The sequence below is a fragment of the Ylistrum balloti genome, unplaced genomic scaffold, assembly GCF_031769215.1.
Source record: "Ylistrum balloti isolate Yb309-2 unplaced genomic scaffold, AGI_CSIRO_Ybal_v1 Utg371084, whole genome shotgun sequence".
Classification (NCBI taxonomy): Eukaryota; Metazoa; Mollusca; class Bivalvia; order Pectinida; family Pectinidae; genus Ylistrum; species Ylistrum balloti.
The window spans coordinates 306660-326904 of NW_026782598.1; the positions used below are offsets into that span (position 1 = coordinate 306660).

Here is a 20245-nt window from a genome sequence, read left to right on the forward strand (position 1 = left end):
ATAAAAATGCAAGTTCATTAATAGCTGTGGAAATATATTGGTAGACAGGCAGGCCAGCCATTTTTTTCTAAGCTTTTTAAAAAAAAACAAAACAACATATCAGATATATTGTATCTTATTGTAAAAAAACTAACATTTAACCTGAAAACAGGTGGGGTTTTTTTTGTAATATTTTAGACAATCACATTGCAATGCAAGGGAAACCAAAATGTCATCTTTTAATTCACCTTGTGCAAACGTTTGATAAGGCTTTCGTTGTACTCGTGGCTTCCCTCAATCATACCAGTGAGGGGGTTGGCAAACCACTCCTTGAACTCGCGATGCGACTGGAACACATTTGGCATAAGGAAGTGCATTAGGGACCAGAGCTCCATCAGATTGTTCTGAAGAGGTGTCCCAGTTAGTAACAGACGTCGTTGGCTGGAGAAATTCAGCAATGTTTGCCAACGTTGGGACTTGAAATTTTTGATGTTCTGGGCCTTAAAAAACAAGAGAACCCCAACAAATTGAAATATTTTGTTTCTAAGAAGGTCATAGAATGTTTTCTGGAAAGGTAAGAAACACAGAAACACAAATCAACAATGTAAAAAAGGAAGTCACTGTATTGATATGCCCTGCTAGAGGAACTATATTCAGACAAGCCACAACACAAATTGTTGCATGCTTTAAAGATCTAACAATAACTGAGCAATGGCACCAGATATAGACTGCATTACTCAAGATCATTCTCCTTTACCATACTTTTACCTAAGTCACTGAAGCACAATATGTAGGTCACATTCATCATGCCAGACATCGTTCCATACACCCGATGTATTTCTTAATGGATGTAAAAGAACAGTTTACCAGGCAACACTTTTTTTTTCAAATTAATTTTGAAATGATTGAATGACAAAATAAATGTTGGTCAAATTTAATATCCACAACCCATTCTAAAAACATCCCAAACTATCACCCATGCTTGTTATCCTTGTAGCACTTGATAGTTTCTCTTACATTAGCTGACCAGCTCAGTTTAACTGGATGTAAATGAGCCCATTTGAAATATCCTCAACCAAGTTTGATGGAATCATAAAAACACAAATGGTGTGCATTCTTTTGCTTTTGTTGTTATCATAACATTGATGAAAATCCATGAACTTTTCAGCTAGTAAAATAAATCCCTCAGTGTCTCTGATTTTACAATAAGACACAGACTTCTGTGTCCGACACGAAAGTCAGATTTTAGTGTGCGAGACTTACTCAATCCACAGTGCCACAGGAGACGTGTGGGCTATCATTTATCTCATCAACTTTGAGTAGAATTACTTTAAAGTTAGACCAAATACCTTAAAGAGAGAACATTTCAGTAATATGATTTGACACTGAAGTTATGCAAGACAGGAGCTCCCACCTCGTCCAGAATGAAGTACTTCCACTTCTTCCTCCTGAAAGACTGGTGGTCTTGGATTACAAGTTTGTATGAGGTAATACACACATGAAAGGCATTGGTTTTGGTCCAACCCTGCAATCGAAAACATTGAAACTAGACTTGTCCAATATATATTGTTCCACATGTAGTCAGATATTGAACTCTCAGATAAAGAAACAAAACTCTAAATTTTCTGTTTGTAGCAAAGATTTGAAGGTAGAAATGTAAAGGAAGATAAAACAACATGAAATGTATAGCAGTAAGAGGTGAAATTGTCTTTTCTATTCGAACACCTAATTTGAAGCTTATAAAATATACTGTATTAATAGAACAGAATGAAATTTAAAAAAAAAAGGTGGATAATTATTAGGCGACCAAACTATTATTAAACATATACAGTATGTAGCATATCCTGACTACTTATACATATGAGGAACAAGTTTAATGATTTGATCACAGTATCCAAATTCATGTTAGTAAGGCTTTGTTGAAACATTGTTGAACATTATCCGACATGCACAAGTCAATGACATCACAATACAGTAGACATCATTTGCTTTGCCAATTACATCAAAGACACGTTAGAAAATCAGATGAAAGCTATGAAGATGTACCTGTCGCTTCAGCTTCCTCTCCTTCTGATTGCCATAGTAGGTGAGGATCTTGAAGGCCGGGCACCACTTCTTGATCTCCATTTCCCAGTTGAGCATTACACTGGTAGGTACAACAATCAAGTGTGGTCCCCAGATACCTACAACAGTTTGATTCCTTACTGCCAATTCTCAAAGGAAATTAAGAAGAAAAGAAACCTTCCATATTTTTTCAATGAAAAATTTTAAAATGGTCCATTTTTCTTTTTCAGTGAAAAATTTAAGTCATTTTTTGAAAATATAAAGACTCTCATAAATCAACTAAAGACCTCTGAACAAGACACTAAAATCCTTTTCTATAACAAAAAAATTGTACCATAGTGGACTCTACATGGGTCAAACAAAAGATCTTTCACTGGTGATATACCAATATATACGTAATAACTAGTCTACCATAGTTATAATTTCCTTAAAGAACCTCACAACCAAAACACTATTATTGGCATAAGGACATAAAACAAGAGCCAACCTTTATCACAGGCTAAGTGGGCCAGAAGAGCTATAGTCTGAATAGTTTTGCCAAGGCCCATCTCATCAGCAAGGATTCCATTAAGACGTTTCTCATACATAGTGGCCAGCCAGTCTAACCCGACATGCTGGTACTCTCTCAGGGTGTGTTTGATGAGGAAGGGCACCTTCGTCTTCACCTGGGGAAAGACCAACATTAATACTTTCAATAGCTGTGCAAAGGATGACAATGAAAACATCACAAGTGTTCAAATCTAGCTCCAAAAATAAGGAAATTTCTCATTTAAAACCAGCTGCCTGTCACAAAAGCAGCTTGAGATTAATCAACTTTGAACCAAAGATTTTTTAAGCAAATGTATGTGGATAATATCACAACTGGTGAGTTACAACTAGTTATTTCCTTCTACAAGCCAACAACCCATTTTAAAATTTAACGAGACCCTTGACACAAGGATTAAAAGAAAACAATTGTGTGGTTGCAATAATTCTTGTATATCAGAATGAAATAATGGCATTATTCAGTGCTAGATTTTTCGTCTCCTCCAAACTATTTAGTACCTTTAAGGGACACCTAGTAATGTCAATACTGAAATGCCATATGCAACTGTCTCTCTAGTGCAAAACTGCAAAGGGAAGTAATCTAATCGAATCAAGAGAATTGAAATGAAACCAAGTAATAAACTTTGAAGCAAGTTTGAAACTATGATGTGCGAATCTATCACCTGTACGAGTTTAAGATCCACAGTAAAGTGCTGACATTCTGTAACATCTCAATCTTGGTTTCACCTTGAATGATATTTGTAACAGAATGTCAGCCTTTGATAAATCTACCTAAAATATATACAGAAGAAACAGATTCTATCAATATGGTACATCTCGCTTTCAAATGGGCGAGCAAATAACCTAATCAGTCACACAATTTTAAATTTACCCTCGGCATTACTTTTTATCTTTAAAATTAATTTACATCTCAAGACAAAATGACTATCTTACCTCTGTTGTCTGAAGAGTGTAACCCTTTGGCTGCAAACTCTGAGCTTGTGCTGCAATGTCCACCAGCTCCTTACCAGGCCCTTTTTCTTCAGCATCTCCCTGTATACAAAATATCAACCACTTAAATAAGATTAAACAGGTGAAAATAAATAAGCAAATTTCTTAAGGAATATTGATTGACCACTTGAATTTTACATTAAATAGCAAATCCCTCCTCACATCTATTCTTCAATTTTGAATTTCTCCACCCGATCAAAGTCTCAGACTTCTACTTAACTCAACATATCCATATATGGCTCTAGAATGCTACTTATACATTTGTAAAGAGACTGTCAAGATTAAGGACTGACCTGTCCTTGTGTATCCTGACTTGTAGAATCGGAAGTCATAAGGAAGTCCAGCCCAACTTCCTCCTCTTTGTTGTCTGCATTTTCTTCTGTGTCATCCTCATCTTCTCCTTCGGCTTAAAAAGAATATTTGTTAACATCATTGTCAAGTACTACCTAATATCAACTATTTAGTTTTCATATTTGTGTAGTAGATGACCTAGATTGCACCAGGCATCTTGCCATATTATTAGCAATGATCAAGTTTTATCAAATGATTACTTCAAATATCTTGTATTCCTTGAGTACACAAACGAATAGAAATGGAAGCATATCTTCCTAGAACTATTGGATACCTACCCTCTGACTCCTCTTCCTCTTCGCTGTCATCCTCATCGTCATCATCATCGCTGTCATCTTCAGTTCCTGACTCACTTTCTGGGAGCTCAAAATCACTGTCGTACGCTCCAGCATACTTCTTGTAAAGTTCTTCCATGTCCATATCACCTACCATGTAAAGATTAACATTACACTATTTCCTGATTAACCTCTACAAAATGAGGAGCCCACAAAATATCACTTTTTAAAACCACCAAATTTGAGTGCCACTAAAAAATATTTGATACATCAGTATGGTTCTATCTCATAATACAAATTCATTTAGGGGAACTTTCAGTAAAACATCCATCTGATTGAGAGATTCCATAAAGTCCATTACAAAACCTGGTGAAAATGCAGTTTAATTTACCATATTGAACAATTTGAATTAATTCCTCCTGTTGATATTCCAGAAGTCTCTTATGGGGCAGATAATCTGATCAAAAGGACTATTATTTCACTATTCAAAATTGTAAAAAATAAATCATCTCAATTTCATGGTCTGGCCCTAGAATCAAGTATCAATCAAACCAAAGTCAAAATACTGTTATGACTTCACAAATCACCAATGCTGTCATGAAAAATAAGTTGTATGTGATTGGTTAAGCAAAAACTGACGATTTAAGGTTGCATCACAACCCCCAGGCATGGCTTTCCATGTAAATGTCCAACCAACTGACCTTCATTCTGTAGATCTTCCAGCTCCTTGCTATAGTCAATTTTCTTGTCTAGTTTCTCCTGTTCCTCAATGGTTTCTTCTACATCCACTTCCTCTTCCTCACTTGCATTAAACTCATCATCCTGTCAACAATCAACAATTAGACTTTGAATGTTAAGTTTAAGTAAATACCATAATACTTCAAACCAATAACCAACCAATGTATAAAGAAATAAAATGTTTCCTACCTCAGGTAAATCTAATTGCACTGACAGCAATAAATGTGTTTTAAGTAGGAATTTATCTCCCCTGGATTTGTGTTCTCTTGGTAAAAAATGAAGATTTCACAAAGAGTTGTGAGCTCAGGGTTTTATAGCATTAAGTGATAATCTTTATAACAACTGTAACAAATTTAATCAACTTGTGTGTTGCAAAATAGCTATTGTCTCCTTTACCCAGTCACTAGGTTATGGCTGAAGTTTTCAATTTTCAGTTAAATTTTGCAATACATCTTCCTTTTGCAAAGTTATATATCACTATATGATCAAAGTTATCTCTTTTAATTCTTCAAGTTTAATTCATTTCAGTTTGAAAAAGTCTGAAAAATTAAACCTTTTCATTTCTACAATTAGCAAAATGATTTCAAAAGTCCCCTAAAAACAGTTTATAAAACTCTTGATTGAAAAGTATGGGGGCCATCTTTGTTCAAACTGCAAATAATTAAGTACTTTCAATATATCATTAGGATTTTCCATCCTCGTTACTCCATGGGTTATGCACACTATTGCTCTCTGCACCCCTGGAACAACTCATGGCGAAATTGAAGGTTCTATGTGGGGAACCTCTTGAATTAAAGAAGACAAGTTTGACCATTTGAAGTACATCAAACAAATCTGGCAGTAAAATAATGGTTGGTTGTTCCGACTTTTGCATATGGTCTTACTCCTTTGTTATCTTTGAAGTAACATATGTGTCTGTGATTGGTCAGTTTTTTTTCTCCTGAAACTCGGTCTAGACCAATCAAATTACTTTGCTTGTGCCTTCAGTTTTGCCAGGACATGAGTCTCAATGTGTTGTTTCCTACCTCAGGTAAATCTAATTGCACAAAAACAGCAATAAATGTGTTTTAAGTAGGAATTTATCTCCCCTGGATTTGTGTTCTCTTGGTGATCATTGAAGATTTCACAAAGAGTTGTGAGCTCAGGGTTTTATAGCATTAAGTGATAATCTTTATAACAACTGTAACAAATTTAATCAACATGTGTGTTGCAAAATAGCTATTGTGTCCTTTACCCAGACACTAGGTTATATAGCTGAATTTTTTAAATTTTCAGTTAAATTACGCAATACATCTTCCTTTTGCAAAGTTATATATCGCTGTATGATCAATGTTATCTCTTTTAATTCTTCAAGTTTAATTCATTTCAGTTTGAAAAAGTCTGAAAAATTAAACCTTTTCATTTCTACATTTAGCAAAATGATTGCAAAAATCCCCTAAAAACAGTTTATAAAACTTGATTAGGATTTACCATCCTCGTTACTCCATGGGTTATGCACACTATTGCTCTCTGCACCCCTGGAACAACTCATGGCAAAACTTAAGGTTCTATGTGGGGAACCTCTTGAATTAAAGAAGACAAATTTGACCATTTGAAGTACATCAAACAAATCTGGCAGTAAAATAATGGTTGGTTGTTCCGACTTTTGCATATGGTCTTACTCCTTTGTAATCTTTGAAGTAACATATGTGTCTGTGATTGGTCAGTTTTTTTTCTACTGAAACCCAGTCTAGACCAATCAAATTACTTTGCTTGTGCCTTCAGTTTTGCCAGGACATGAGTCTCAATGTGTTGTTTCCTACCTCAGGTAAATCTAATTGCACAAAAACAGCAATAAATGTGTTTTAAGTAGGAATTTATCTCCCCTGGATTTGTGTTCTCTTGGTGATCATTGAAGATTTCACAAAGAGTTGTGAGCTCAGGGTTTTATAGCATTAAGTGATAATCTTTATAACAACTGTAACAAATTTAATCAACATGTGTGTTGCAAAATAGCTAGTGTCCTTTACCCAGCCACTTGGTAATATGGCTGAATTATACAACTTCCATTAAAATTTCACCAAGTGTTGTCGGCTCAGGGTTATACAGCATTAAGTGATTTAATGATTATCTTTATAACAATTGTAAAACTAATTCTATCAATTTGTCTTAATATCTTTGATTAAATAAGAATCAAAACACATATTGGGTCTGAATGAGGGAAAAAAAAAGAGAACCCTAAGCTTTTCCATATCTGTCTGGGGAATCACGCCTTAGTTATACTATAAATATATTTGACATTCCAAAGACATGCTAAATATACTGTAACAAGACCCCAGTTGTTCAAAGCCTGGTTAGAGTTAACCAGCAGTTAGCTAAAATCTAAATTATTGTCACTGAAAAATGAAAAAAAAAACCCTTGTTCAAAAATATCAATCTCACCTGTCTGAACAAATTTACACCAATTTTAAAGAATGTTCCCATTTTTGTTTAATTCATATTTGAAAATTTGCCTTTACCACTGAATAACTCCCATTTTTTTGCATCTTTATTTTGAAATTCTCTTTAGTTACAGAGATACCAACATCTCCGATTTGGGTGGAGCAGTTCTAAATTTTCCACTCACAATCCGCTTATTTATCATTATTATTTTAAAATACCCAAAAAATAATGTTATTGTAATTTCACAGCTTTCTATTCACCAAAATTGGTAGTTAATGTTCATATTCACTTACATGCTCAAAATTATGCAATTTAAGCATCAAATAAGCATACTTGTGATCATGACAATGATACTTTGGCATTTCAAGCAAAACATGATTGTACAATCTTTCAACATTTTTTGTCTTTAAACTGTAGATAGAATATTGATACTGAAGTAAATATCCAGAGTTTCCCTTTCAAAAATAAAAATGTTCAATGGTACTCCCCCTTAAAAAATGATACTTTGTAAAGTTCCTCCAAATATTTTAGTTTCCAATTGTAAGTAGAAGCATACAAAGGAAACTTCTGCATAATTGAGGTTCTACATCGAAGGATTCCAGGGCTCTCGATTTGCCAGATTTGGGGCCCAATGCAAAATGGTATCTTTTTTTCCCAATTTAGACCCGAAGTTTTCCCAATTCTAAGGAAAACACCATTATTTTTCCCAATTCGAAGGGCCCCGGGCCCCAGTCCCAAAATTGGGTGTGAGAGCCCTGGAGTCTCCTTAATAATTTAAAATTCAGTTTTTATGAAGACTGTAGAGCAAATGATACTCTGAATTGCGGGGACCCCTTCACTTTCATTTAGTGTACCTTGTCCTTTTTATCTCCTTCATCATCAGCCTCATCCTCTGTATCCTGAGTAAGACTAGCTGTCCCAGACAATACCTCCTGGGGAAGTGTTTTTAACAGCTCTTCTAAGGGAACCTCCCCTTCCTTCTGTAGTGCATCTAACTCTGCCTGGGTTGAGGTCTGTAACCAAATAAGAAGTGTCATCAACAATAAACATCTAGTATTCCACGACATAAGATTCAACAAATTACTTCAGGGATAGAGGAATGCGAGAAATGCTAGTACATCACCTACTATAGAGCAAATATTGATGTCGCAGATAAAGCATGGTGAATGGAAATTAATTCTTTGCATATTTTTCAATTATAACAACTTTTGATGTTTTAATATTTGTACCATCTCATCAACTCGATTCCAAATTTTGGACTCTCAAAAGTTTTACTATTTGCTTAACTACTGCGTTCTGCTTTATTGTGTACGTTACCTCATCCATATCTGCTTCTGCTTTTTCTATTGTTTCCTCATCATCAGATTCATCAGCTTCAGGTTCAAACTCATCTAAATAACGAAAAAGCAATATAATCAAACATCCCTACAGAGAATTATTTTAAACACAGCATAACCTCTCTGAAGATTTTATATGGAAAGAAGTCTACTCAACAAATTTCATATTTGTTCAATGACAAACTGAAATACAACTTAAATTGTGTAATGTTTTAATCCAAGTATTTCTAACAACAACTGGTTACATAAATAAGTGATCTTAATTCTATATTAAATTTTCATCATATAAACATTTTAGCCAGAGGCAATCCCTGAAGATACCTACGATCACCGCAATCACTTGAGTGCTCAGGAGTAGTGGCACATGACCCCCCAGATGATCCCGTTCTGCCATCTTTCTTAAGGCCTTCAGTAAGCCAGGTTGAATATTTTTCTGTTTGATCCACAATAAAATTCAGGTGTAGATCTAAAGCTTTCTTTCTTTTTTCTTCATTTCTTGTCTGTTGTTTATATTGCACAACCTGTAAGATGACATTAAGGTTAAATCTAATAGCTTGAGCCATTTTTGTGTATGTTTCACCAGAGTTGTTCATTTATGAAGTAAGGACAGATCTGCAGAACATCCTGATGAACCTCAACTAAGACTTTCAAGCCAACATTAATATTTGAAGGTCTCTCCCAGTTTGCCAGAAATGTTACAAATTAAGTGCCAACAAAGTGTTTTGTCTACATACATGAATGGTCCCAGACATCCAAACTAAGCTGTCTGACATTCATTCCATATTCAATATTTTCAACACCATATAAACTCATTATTTTTGGGAAATACAGAATTTGCATTGTTTTTTCATTAGATTGTCTGAAATTTTCAGACCTCTTCAGCTATCAAAACTCTATCAAATACATCTTTTCCACCTGTTCAAAATTCTAGGACTTGTTCAGGTATTAAATTTTTTTTTCAAACTCACTTTTTCCACATTTGTCCAGAACTCTCGGACCTGTTTGGCTATCTGTCCAGCTATTCTTTTTAGTTTCTGTGCCTCCTCCTTCTCTGCTCTGATCTCTTTCTGCTCAAGGTCCTGGAAATACTTGGACACCATCTTTGCCACCTGGTTATACAAAAATATAAGTTTAGAATTACTTCAATATTAGCAATATTGTGTAAAATAAATCAACTTTTTTCTACTTCTGCAGTAAATTTTTCTACCTTTCTTCTACTTAGCAATCTAAAGAATCATTGACTTGATCAGAAACTGTAGCAAGCCAATAGGAAACTGATCAGTCTATAAAGAGAGTGATCAGGGCAAAATGCTGCTTTTATATCCGAGTTACATTAGCACCAAAGTCACTACAGACAAGTGACTAGGTGACTCTATGTCTCGACCTCATAATCTCTACACTTTTAAAACAAAATAACTTTAATGTCTATTCCTACATATCCATCCCCTATGATTAAAACATCCCTGTTTTTTTATTAACATTATCTTGCTATGGTTGTTTTTGTATCTATAAATGCTTGGCCAAGTTTCAGAGTAAAATAGGGTTATTATATGTTAAAGTTATTCCAGCTGAACATCTACCTGACTTCAAAACAAACATGTCTATCCATGCTTCAATTTCCTGCCTCATATTTCTATTCAAATTATAAATCAAAATTCTGGCAGTCCTGGGGTGAAATAGATGTTGAAATGTAATAACCTTTGTAAACCTGTTCAGAAGAATATATCTGATTCATAGATGTGGTAGTACAATGATCCTAATATATTCAGGTTCACGATCTTTTTAATCATAACATTAATGGTTCATAGCAAATTAAGCCAATATCCCTGCAATGGTATAGTCTACATCTGGAAGCGCCTTCCAGCAATTCATGCACACCTTTCGTGCAGCAGCCTTTTTCCACTTGCGTTCCTGTTGAAAGTCTGCTGCCAACCATTGCATCTCCTCTAGTAGGTAGTCCCAGTGGCTTTTGTTTCGTGGTGGCTCTTGTACCTTTGGCAGCCGTCGTGAAGACCACAGTCCTTCCTTACGAAGTTCTGCTACACGCTGCATCACCTGTGCCTCCTGGTTAAGAAATTACATCAATGACAAAACTCATGAATGCTTCTGTAATTGCAATTAAACAAACATCACATTTTGTGGGCTACTGATGTCTCAATTTCCATTGCCACTAATGGTATCAGTTCACCATACATGGAAGCAGAATTGTGATTGATCTCCCACACTACAAACGGTGTACAGCAAGTGACCAGACAAACTAGACCTTACTGATGTCAGAGTGGTATTCAGTGCTCCAAATAAGCTGCATATTAACATAGTTTACACCTCAAAATTGATGGAATATGCATTGATAATAAAATGATATGTACACATTACAGAGGCACATTTTCATTTCCCCATTCATGTTAACATCTGTTCACTTTACCAAATACCCTTTCAAATTTTGTATGATCATAATTGCCAAAATGCCTAATATCAAGGACTTTCCCATTCTAGACCCAAAAACTTTTAATGACTCTTGATTATGTTTCAATCTTAAGTCGGCGATTGCCACGACAGGTTGTGCAAACAGTTTACCTTAGGGGCTTTATAAATTTTACAGCTTTCTAACATTAAAGCACTGGCGAGTAAAAACATTGAATAAATAAGTAACAACCATTTTGAATTTGTTTCATTTATCAGATTAAGAAATATCACAAGTCAACAAAAGGTAGTTCTATATCATGCTTGAAAATAAATATACTAGCATAGAATGAACAAAATAATGTTTTACCCCTGAAGTTGGAAAAGTGAAAGTATTTTATCCATTGATTAAAATTGAAACCTGGGTATTCTTTAATGCCAGTTCAAATAACATGAAAGGGTTTTCCAGCATTGAAAATCACATCACAAGTAAAGCTTAAATGAAGATCATATAATAAAACCAAAAATACTGGAAATTTGAAATCCTAACACAATCCTACCTGTTTTGCCCTTTCCACTATGGCCTCCTGTGAGCCGATTGAACCATCGTAGATGTTGGATATTGTGTGCTGGCGTGTGTGAAGGCGGGCTGTTCCACCAGGTGAGGTAGGGGGAGATTTGGGCATGCGCATTGGCTGACTTGATCTGTTCAGGAAACAGAGAACATATTCTTTTAAATGTTTTACCAAGAAATTAAAATCGTTCCCATGAAATATTACAATGCTGATAATATATTTTAATTTTTCTATGAGACCTTGTTCTTGTTAAATTCGATTGCTGGCAAAAGATGCCCAATATCAATACAAAAATTAGTTGACTATTTGAGACCCAGTAGTCTTTTTAAAATCATTGCAGACTGTAATTACCTTAAATGCTAGAAAGAATTTGTTAATACTGATGGTATTTTGTTGCCAGCAATTTGGTGACCGATCACTCTACAAAAGAGCACCGGCGCATAGAGCTGCAGTCTATCTCCGAGTTACATTAGCACCAACGACACCATATGGGAGTGACCAGGTGACTCTATGTCTCGATAACAAAGCTCTCATCCAATAGCAAATGCACAAAATGCTGTGTATTCAGACAGTTTACATGGACCAACATATTAAAGCAGAACATAAATGCACACCATAGGAAAGTCTAATGGTGGGCCAAGACAGTTTCATCACATCTCGTAATGTAATAGTTTAGTTGTCTAATGGATATAGCGCAGGATATGCAGGACAATCAGAGACTTTTTTTCTGATATCTGATATGTATACTTAGACTTGTCTGGGATAAGGCACAAAATTAAATTTTCAAAAAATTCATTCAGTCATTATTTGATGCAAGATGCTAGATATTTCTCAGAGTATTAATTGTGACCAGACTGTTGTTTTATGTTAAGTGTATTCTTCATTTACCATACAAACAATGTTTTCTAATGAAGAGACTCATAACTTGACCCAGCCAAGTATCTATACTGCTCGGCAAAAATAATCCTCTGAAAATTAATTTTATCTTTCTTGGATCCACATAAATTGAACAAAAACTCTTGAATCATAACTGTAACACTTACGTTGTTGTGGTAAATGTGGCCTTGGTTGTGTGTGTAGTGTGCACAACAGGTGTCTTTGGATCTGCAGCCTTTGACATCTGACTTTGTAGTTGTGGCATAGACACTGTTGCCACTGTGGATGTTGTTAGGGTTGTCGTGCTGTTGGTGGTTGTACTAGCAGCTGTTTTCTGGCTTGGTGCTAAATATCAGAAAGTAGATATTTAACACCCAATATTCCAGGTTTCTTTACACAATTATCAACTTCAGTAAAAGTTAATTATATTTTTCCAAATCAAAAAGCTTACTCAGTCAGAAGAGAACAAAAAAAGACAAAATAACATGGCAACAAGCTCATGTTAAGTAATATGCCTACCCAGGTATACTGGTTATCCAAATTCACAACCAATGCTGTGTATTGTGATAAGACCTGATTTTTTGGAGGGTTTTTAATAGGGGGGGGATGGGGTATTGCAGGAAAAATATGTCTTCCTACTTTCACTATTCTTCTGTAATAAAACCAAACATTCTGGTTGAAATGAAAAGTAGTTATTAAAGATTTATTTTCAACCAGACTGCTTTGACAATTGTCTTTTATAAGTTATTTCAATAAAAATTAGTCCTGCAAACAAAGAGGAAAGAATTACAAGTAAAAACTTTGTAGATACAACTAGATTCTGTACAAAATCAATATAAATAGACATATATATATACACAAAGTGCCTTGTAGGTAACTAGCAACAAGCTCAATGATTTTTACAGTGTTATCGAAAATGAGGAATGAAAATCCTTTTGAAATGATATAAAAGCTGGCTCAGACTGTAGCATGGGACTGTGACTCATTATCTAGAGGTGCAATCAAAAAGTTGTCACAAGAAAAAAATTTCCATACAGAGGAAACATGTCAGTTTCCTAACAAATCATTTAAGTACTATTCTTTATAAGATTTAAATTGAAACACCTAAGAATTTTCTAACTTAAGAATCTAATTTGACTTTTGTACAATTTGTTTACACCTCTAATGACTACCAACCTATAACGCAAAAGAGAATGCTGAAACGACACTGTTAACTGGAAATTATTACCAAAGATTACACGTTCCATCAACTCACTTCCATTTTTGAAAAAGAGGATAAATTCAATGATTATTTGTTCTTAAGCATTCCTTCATACGAACCCATCATTTCAATGACAACAATCAACAAATTGGTATATGTCTAACCTATCTGAGTACAAACAGATTAGCAAGACAATGGATTTTACATTTAGAGGACTGTAATGTATAAGTGAGATGAGGGTTCTGTATGGAAGCATGCCACAGAACAAGACCTCAAACACAGTTCAGTACTAAGTCCCATGCTAGCTATTGTTCCAATCTCATTCCACCATGCTCTGTTGCAAGAAGATCATGAACAGAAACCTAGATCAAATTGGAAACATTTTATTTTGACAAGTCTAGCGTTTCATTAAATTCAGAAATATTTTCCTGCAAAGTATTGACCTGTTATTGAACTAATGAAAGGTAAATATCAAATTAATTGACTTCGTTATTACACTTCATTTGGTCAGTGCACTACAACATTTATGATGGAATGAATGATATTATAAATGCAATTAACGAACCATCTTCACAGTAACCATAACCACTGGATGCCTTGATCCAACCAGGCATTTTCTTTTTATGAGGGATTTTCTTTTAATTACTGTTCAAGATTTTCCATAAAATCTGTGTGGATCTGGAAAGTCTTTAGAATGCAACAGGAAGTTTACAGGATGTATACAAAATTTTGCATATGGAAATATCAACTGCCTTTAAAAAGCCCTGCCCAGTTGAATCAAACCAGCCAAAGTTAAAAAGCTATAGCTATTGTGGAGGTGGCTGAACCCCAACTTAATGGTCGGGTGGTTCTATACAAACTGGTGAGCACCTGTTTGCGTTGGCCCCGTGTGAGGCTGTGCCGGCACCACTGTGGACTGTGAGGATGAGGAAGAGGAAGAGGAGATGGGAGAAGTGTGTGGCACGGAGGACACACTGGAGGACGAGGAGCAAGCCAGAGCCGGCTGTACATGGCCAAACACCATACCATGCCGACCTCCCGGCCGCCGAGTCTCAAAACCTGCAGCACCAAAATACACCACCTCATTCACTAACTTTGAGAAATGTAACATGGGTTTATATTGGTGCCTTAGTTAATGTACCAAGAGACTAAAGTAATGTTAAGTCACTTTCATACAAATTTTTCAATTAATTATATTATTTTCATATTAATAAATTACCTGATTTACTGTAACAAGGGATTAGATTAATTATATCAATAATTTACCTGAACTACTGTGACAATTTACTGTATCAAGGGACTAGTAAATTACCTGACTTGCTGTAACATGGGAATGGTGTAATTATCATTTCAATAATTTACCTGAATTATCATATCAATCAATTACCTGAATTACTGTGGCAATTTACTGTAACAAGGGATTAGTTTAATTGTATCAATCAAATATTGATTTACTGTTACAAGGGACTAGCATAATTATCATTTATGAAAATCAGAGTAGTCTTGGCTTTAAATTAAATTTGCAAGCGCCACAACTAAAAATGTGCTAAAATGATAAATTATTCACACATGACAAATATTAATGTATCAAAAGCATAGGCTATACGTTCAACAAGGCGGCCAATATAAACTGCAAATTGAAGACAATCTTCTGGTGGTCTTCTTCACATATCAGATAATAGATATGAATTCTCAAAACTGTGGCTGTTATATTTATATGGACACATTGAATGCTATACACCTTAAATGTGCTACAGTAAATTAGCTAGACCCTTGATACAGTAAAAGTTGGTGGATTTGTAATATATAGTTCATCTTCATTCACTACTGCACATTATGAAATGACCTTTGACTCAATCATATATCACTTTCAGAAAAATAAACATAGTCTGTCCAGAAATTACAAGCAAACTTCATTCCTTAAAAGAATGCACACATTTTATAAACCAAAGCAGACTAACTTTTTGTTTGTTTTTAATTCATTTATATTACAATAATAGCATATTTAGCACTTTGTTAACATAGCAATCTTGAAATACATCTACCGCAAATATAGCTATACTTGATTGATGCAAAGCCACAACACCCATTCAGGTTACACACCAATATTGTATTTTTGTAAGCCCCCAGGCTAAATCCACACCCCCTAGTACATGTACTGATTGTAGATTATTGATAGTAAAGGCTAAAGAAACAAGAACCACATAATTAACTAAAGATGATGACAGGCAGGGTAATAAGAAAGGTTTGGGACAACAGTCTACTTGCTACAATCCACAGTGAGCCGAGCACAGGCAAAAATAAAAAAAGTAAAATGAACAGAAGGCACAGTGTGTATATATAATCATTTGAAGCAGACAACATCAAATCACAAGGCCTGTACAGCAAAAATGTAAACAGAAGATTTAATTTGGTGAATGTTAATTACTTATGTTCTCCAATAAAACAAATTACCAATCAAGTTTAAGTTAAGAATAAATCAATTCATCTTATACATAAAAATCTATTTTTATCATAAAATTAATCACTCATCTTATAGACATTTTGAAAATATTGGAAACACTTCTGTCATCCTTATTGAATCAGCCCCTTGTGAATCAGAAATTATAGTCATAGATCTATCATCTTTCCCAAACCTAGTATCAGGTTTTCATCTCTATCAATTCATTTTTTACTTTCCACTCTAAACTTAGATACTAAGTTAGAGTCACTAAGAATTGATAATACATTGGCCTTGATATGTCATCCATTATGCAATAAAATAGAAAATGGTGACTGTTAGTCAGATGAAATAAAAAAAATAAAGACAATTGATAATATGATGTGAAATAAGTACAAGGATGTAAGTAAAAATAACACAAAATAAATATGCAGCAAAATATCCATGAAAATTCTAACAATACAATATCATCTAAAAAAAGTCATCAGTTGTGTATGTTTTTCAGCTAGCAACATTTCAAGCACTGAATCATGAAAGATAACGTCATCATTGTGATATGAAGCTATATAAATCTTGGAAAAAAATAAGTCATTCTGCTTTCAATCACATTGGCCGATAAGCTATTTTGCTATGCAAGCATAAGCTAACCAATTATTTCTTTGGTAAAAACGATAGCACATACAATCAGTCATAGTTTACAAACCTCAACAACAATTGCTGTCATTTATCAATGAATATTGACAAATTAATGTTCCAGTCTAACTTATAATCATTTCTATATCAAAACACCAAATGCATAAAGGTGAAAATGACAAACACAATCTATCAAAGTATCTTGGTAAAAAAAGTGAAATTAATCTGAAATAACATATGGGAAAATCACTTTAATACTGCCAAATACACAAACAAAGCCTCTTTGCCCTAGTCTTGCCAAGTACTTTTAAACATGCAAATACTATGTCGATTTATTACATAAAAAAAACTGGTGTGGTATAGTTATATGTCCTTTTGATATTTTGTGAAATTCTGTTTGGATGCTTCCCATCTATAATTGGTGTAGATACTAAATTGTAGGTTTTTAAGTGTTATATAAACATGCATTACTGAAGCTTGATCATGCAGAAAAATATCTAGACAAATAATAAGAGATATCTGATCACAAGTGTCAGCCAACACAGAGACAAGATCTAGATATCAGTTCACAAGAGATCATATGCTTCAGCTGAATCACAGATTTAAAAACCTGTGACTTTAAACAGAAGTCAAATCTCAGTTGGTGTCCCTCAGCGAAGACATACTGGCGTTTTAAAATCATATTTTGAAATTCAAAATATTAAACCTACACTGGTAAAGATATGAGACATCAAATGGAGGTGCAGCAAGCAAAGGTTTAGCAGCAAATTTAATTTTGTTTTAGTTTTTATTTACTTATTGCATCTTTTAAGCCTTAATCTAGCAACAAAGCCATTAAATTAAGATTACAGCTGAACTCATTTGATATCACATTAAAAACCATTGAATAATCCAGTTAACACTTTTCTTGAATACAGTTTCACCCTTCCATTATACAAGTTAATCTTGGTCCATTAGTGTCAAATGTTCTTCTCGAAGCCTAACAATTAGTGTACAAGCCATGCCACAAAAGCCAACACCTTACCTTGCTGATTCAGGGCAGCCACTGATGGTGGTAGTGTGGTGGAGATGGCAACTGGTGTTGCCAGGGGAACATTACTTCCACTGCATGTAATTACCTTCACCTAAAATAGAACCAATCTTGTATAACCTTAGTGGAGTTGTTATGACCACTCTTATTTTACAAAGCAAATAAACATTATTATGGAAACCAAAAATGAAGAAGTTCACTTTGGTAAACGGATAGTTTCTGTCAAGAAAAGAAGGGAAGGGTTGCCATCATATCCCATTTTCCTATTACTGACAATATCTAAGATCTAACAAGTTTATAAGAGGGGGAAATCATTTGGTAAAAGAAGTACTTGTCAACAATTTCTTAAGACACAGTTGTTACAAATCAGTAATGCATTTGAAGTTATTTTTCTAATGGAAATTTGCTCTTCAAGCACTTATATCAACAAGAGATCCCAGAGGATTCTTGGCGTCCACCATTGTTTGATCTTTATATGCTCTCTGAAAGTTGAATATTTTCCATTCTTTTTGCTCTTAATGATAAGACATTTGAGAATTCCTTTGCAGAAATAGCAATGACAACCTAAACTAGGCAAAATCCAAGATGGCTGCCTGTCAGCCATTTCGTTTTTTCTGATCAGTCCCAAAATCTAATGGGCACAGGGTAATACACATATGACATTTAGGATAAAGATCCATCCAGTACAGTATTCAAGAAATAGCGATAACACTTTCAAGTCAAAATCCAAGATGGCCGTCTGTCCTCCATTTTGTATTTCTCATCAGTCCCAAAATTAGACGGCCACAACTAGGGACCAAAAGGAACCTATCTATGAAATTTGAGGAAGATCTACACAGTAGTTCTTAAGAAATAGAGATAACAAACTTTAAAAGTTAAAATTCAAGATATATGCCCGTCAGCCATTTTGTTTTTCTGATCAGTCCCAAAATCAAACGGGCACAACTAGGGACCAAGGGAAAACCTACATATGCAATTTGAGAAAGATCCATCCAGTACTTCTCAAGAAATAGTGATAACAAAAATGGTTTACTGACAGATGGACAACAGACCATGGATGCAGAGCGATTTAAATAGCCCTGGGCTAAAAATACTGATGAACATTGAACCTCATTATTGATCTTTCTCTCCTGTCCATGATCATCTTCCTCATCGCTGTCTAGGTTTCCAGACTTCAAAAAGTGTACAAGCTGAGGTGTGGGTCGCTTCTTCCATGTATGATAGTCCATCATATTACCACTATTTTGGAGGAAAAACAGTTCAGTCAGGTACTCAATGTAATTCTCTTTGATCTCAATCATCTCTCGGTGTTTTTGGTCAAGAATAAGTTTCCTGTTGTTGGCAATTTCTACTGTAGCTGGTGCCTTCTCCTCAACCTTTACTTTCTTCTTTGGAGAGGGCCCCATAGCCGACTGGTTAGCTAGTGCTGTGAGGTTGGGAAATGTGTGTGTGAGGCCAAGTGGAGTTATGCTGGGTTTGGTTTCCTGAAGAACTTTCCCAACCATGGTTAGGTTTGTCGCAGAAGTTGGCGCTGTAACGCCTGCTCCAACAATAGTCTTTGGAGTTTGTTGTTGTCCGGTTGGTTGAATGCTCATATTTAGAGATGGTTGCTGAAGGTTGGCTCGAGGGGTTGGTGGGGTCCCCCGTGAAGGGCTTAGACCATGATGATGCACTGTGGCTCCGCTGGCGCTTAAGGTCCCCACCCCCGGGGCCCCGCTGGGTGTGGTCGCCGTCACCAGGGTCAGTGTTGGTGGAATTTGCAACTCGGGTCCTGAGGGAGTGGCACCTGCCTGTCTGATCAGGGCAGTGGTGGCACCACCTGCAAACGGTCCAGTTACTGGTCTGGAGACGCCAGGGCTGATCACACCAACTATACCTAATAACAGACATGTTATTATGTGTTATCTACGGCAATTCAAACTCACAACGAGTTAACAATGATATTGTTACAAAATATATGACAAATTCAAACTCAATTCTAATAAAAATGGAGATGGCTTAATATAAGATTTATAATCTTGTTGCCAGATCCATTTTCAATTTTATAATTTGTGTATGTGTATGTTGTAAATGAAAATCTGAAAATAAAATATTGTTTAAACCAAAAATGAAAGGTAGGGTTAAGTTTGGTGTATCAATTTAGCATAATTTAAATAGTGACTAGGAACTTCAGTGCTAACCATTTGCTATTAGTAAAATGCTGAACTCGGGTAAATTATTTTCTGCATTTTTACTATGACTTTCAGTTCTTATCAAGGCTCCAAGTAATTAATTTGTTCCCAATAGTAACATCATCAAGGTTACTACTGGAAATTTATGTTGGGTCAGAGTCACGGCTCAAAGGTCTTTAAATCCCCTTCAGCTTTGGTAACCAACCCATTTTGTT

The 20245-nt window shown here is 35.1% G+C and overlaps 1 protein-coding gene across 2 annotated transcripts in view; it reads right to left on the reverse strand.

Annotated features, from left to right (window-relative positions):
* LOC132560591 (helicase domino-like) overlaps positions 1 to 19723 on the reverse strand; it is a 56233-nt gene extending 36510 nt beyond the window's left edge. The window contains exons 1-17 of one of the 2 annotated variants that reach the window (XM_060225252.1): positions 18969 to 19723; positions 17854 to 17953; positions 12723 to 12900; positions 11665 to 11809; positions 10580 to 10765; positions 9670 to 9810; positions 9027 to 9222; positions 8682 to 8755; positions 8219 to 8377; positions 4907 to 5027; positions 4209 to 4355; positions 3873 to 3985; positions 3523 to 3621; positions 2531 to 2708; positions 2026 to 2162; positions 1394 to 1504; positions 228 to 479 (exon numbers count right to left, since the gene is read on the reverse strand). In XM_060225252.1, the coding sequence (XP_060081235.1) occupies positions 228 to 479; positions 1394 to 1504; positions 2026 to 2162; positions 2531 to 2708; positions 3523 to 3621; positions 3873 to 3985; positions 4209 to 4355; positions 4907 to 5027; positions 8219 to 8377; positions 8682 to 8755; positions 9027 to 9222; positions 9670 to 9810; positions 10580 to 10765; positions 11665 to 11809; positions 12723 to 12900; positions 17854 to 17953; positions 18969 to 19454 (2823 nt within the window). In that variant the 5' untranslated portion in view covers positions 19455 to 19723. Of the gene's footprint in view, positions 1 to 227; positions 480 to 1393; positions 1505 to 2025; positions 2163 to 2530; positions 2709 to 3522; positions 3622 to 3872; positions 3986 to 4208; positions 4356 to 4906; positions 5028 to 8218; positions 8378 to 8681; positions 8756 to 9022; positions 9223 to 9669; positions 9811 to 10579; positions 10766 to 11664; positions 11810 to 12722; positions 12901 to 17853; positions 17954 to 18968 lie in introns of those variants that run through there. The other variant, XM_060225253.1, reaches the window with a different exon arrangement.
* Positions 19724 to 20245: the final 522 nt, after the last annotated feature.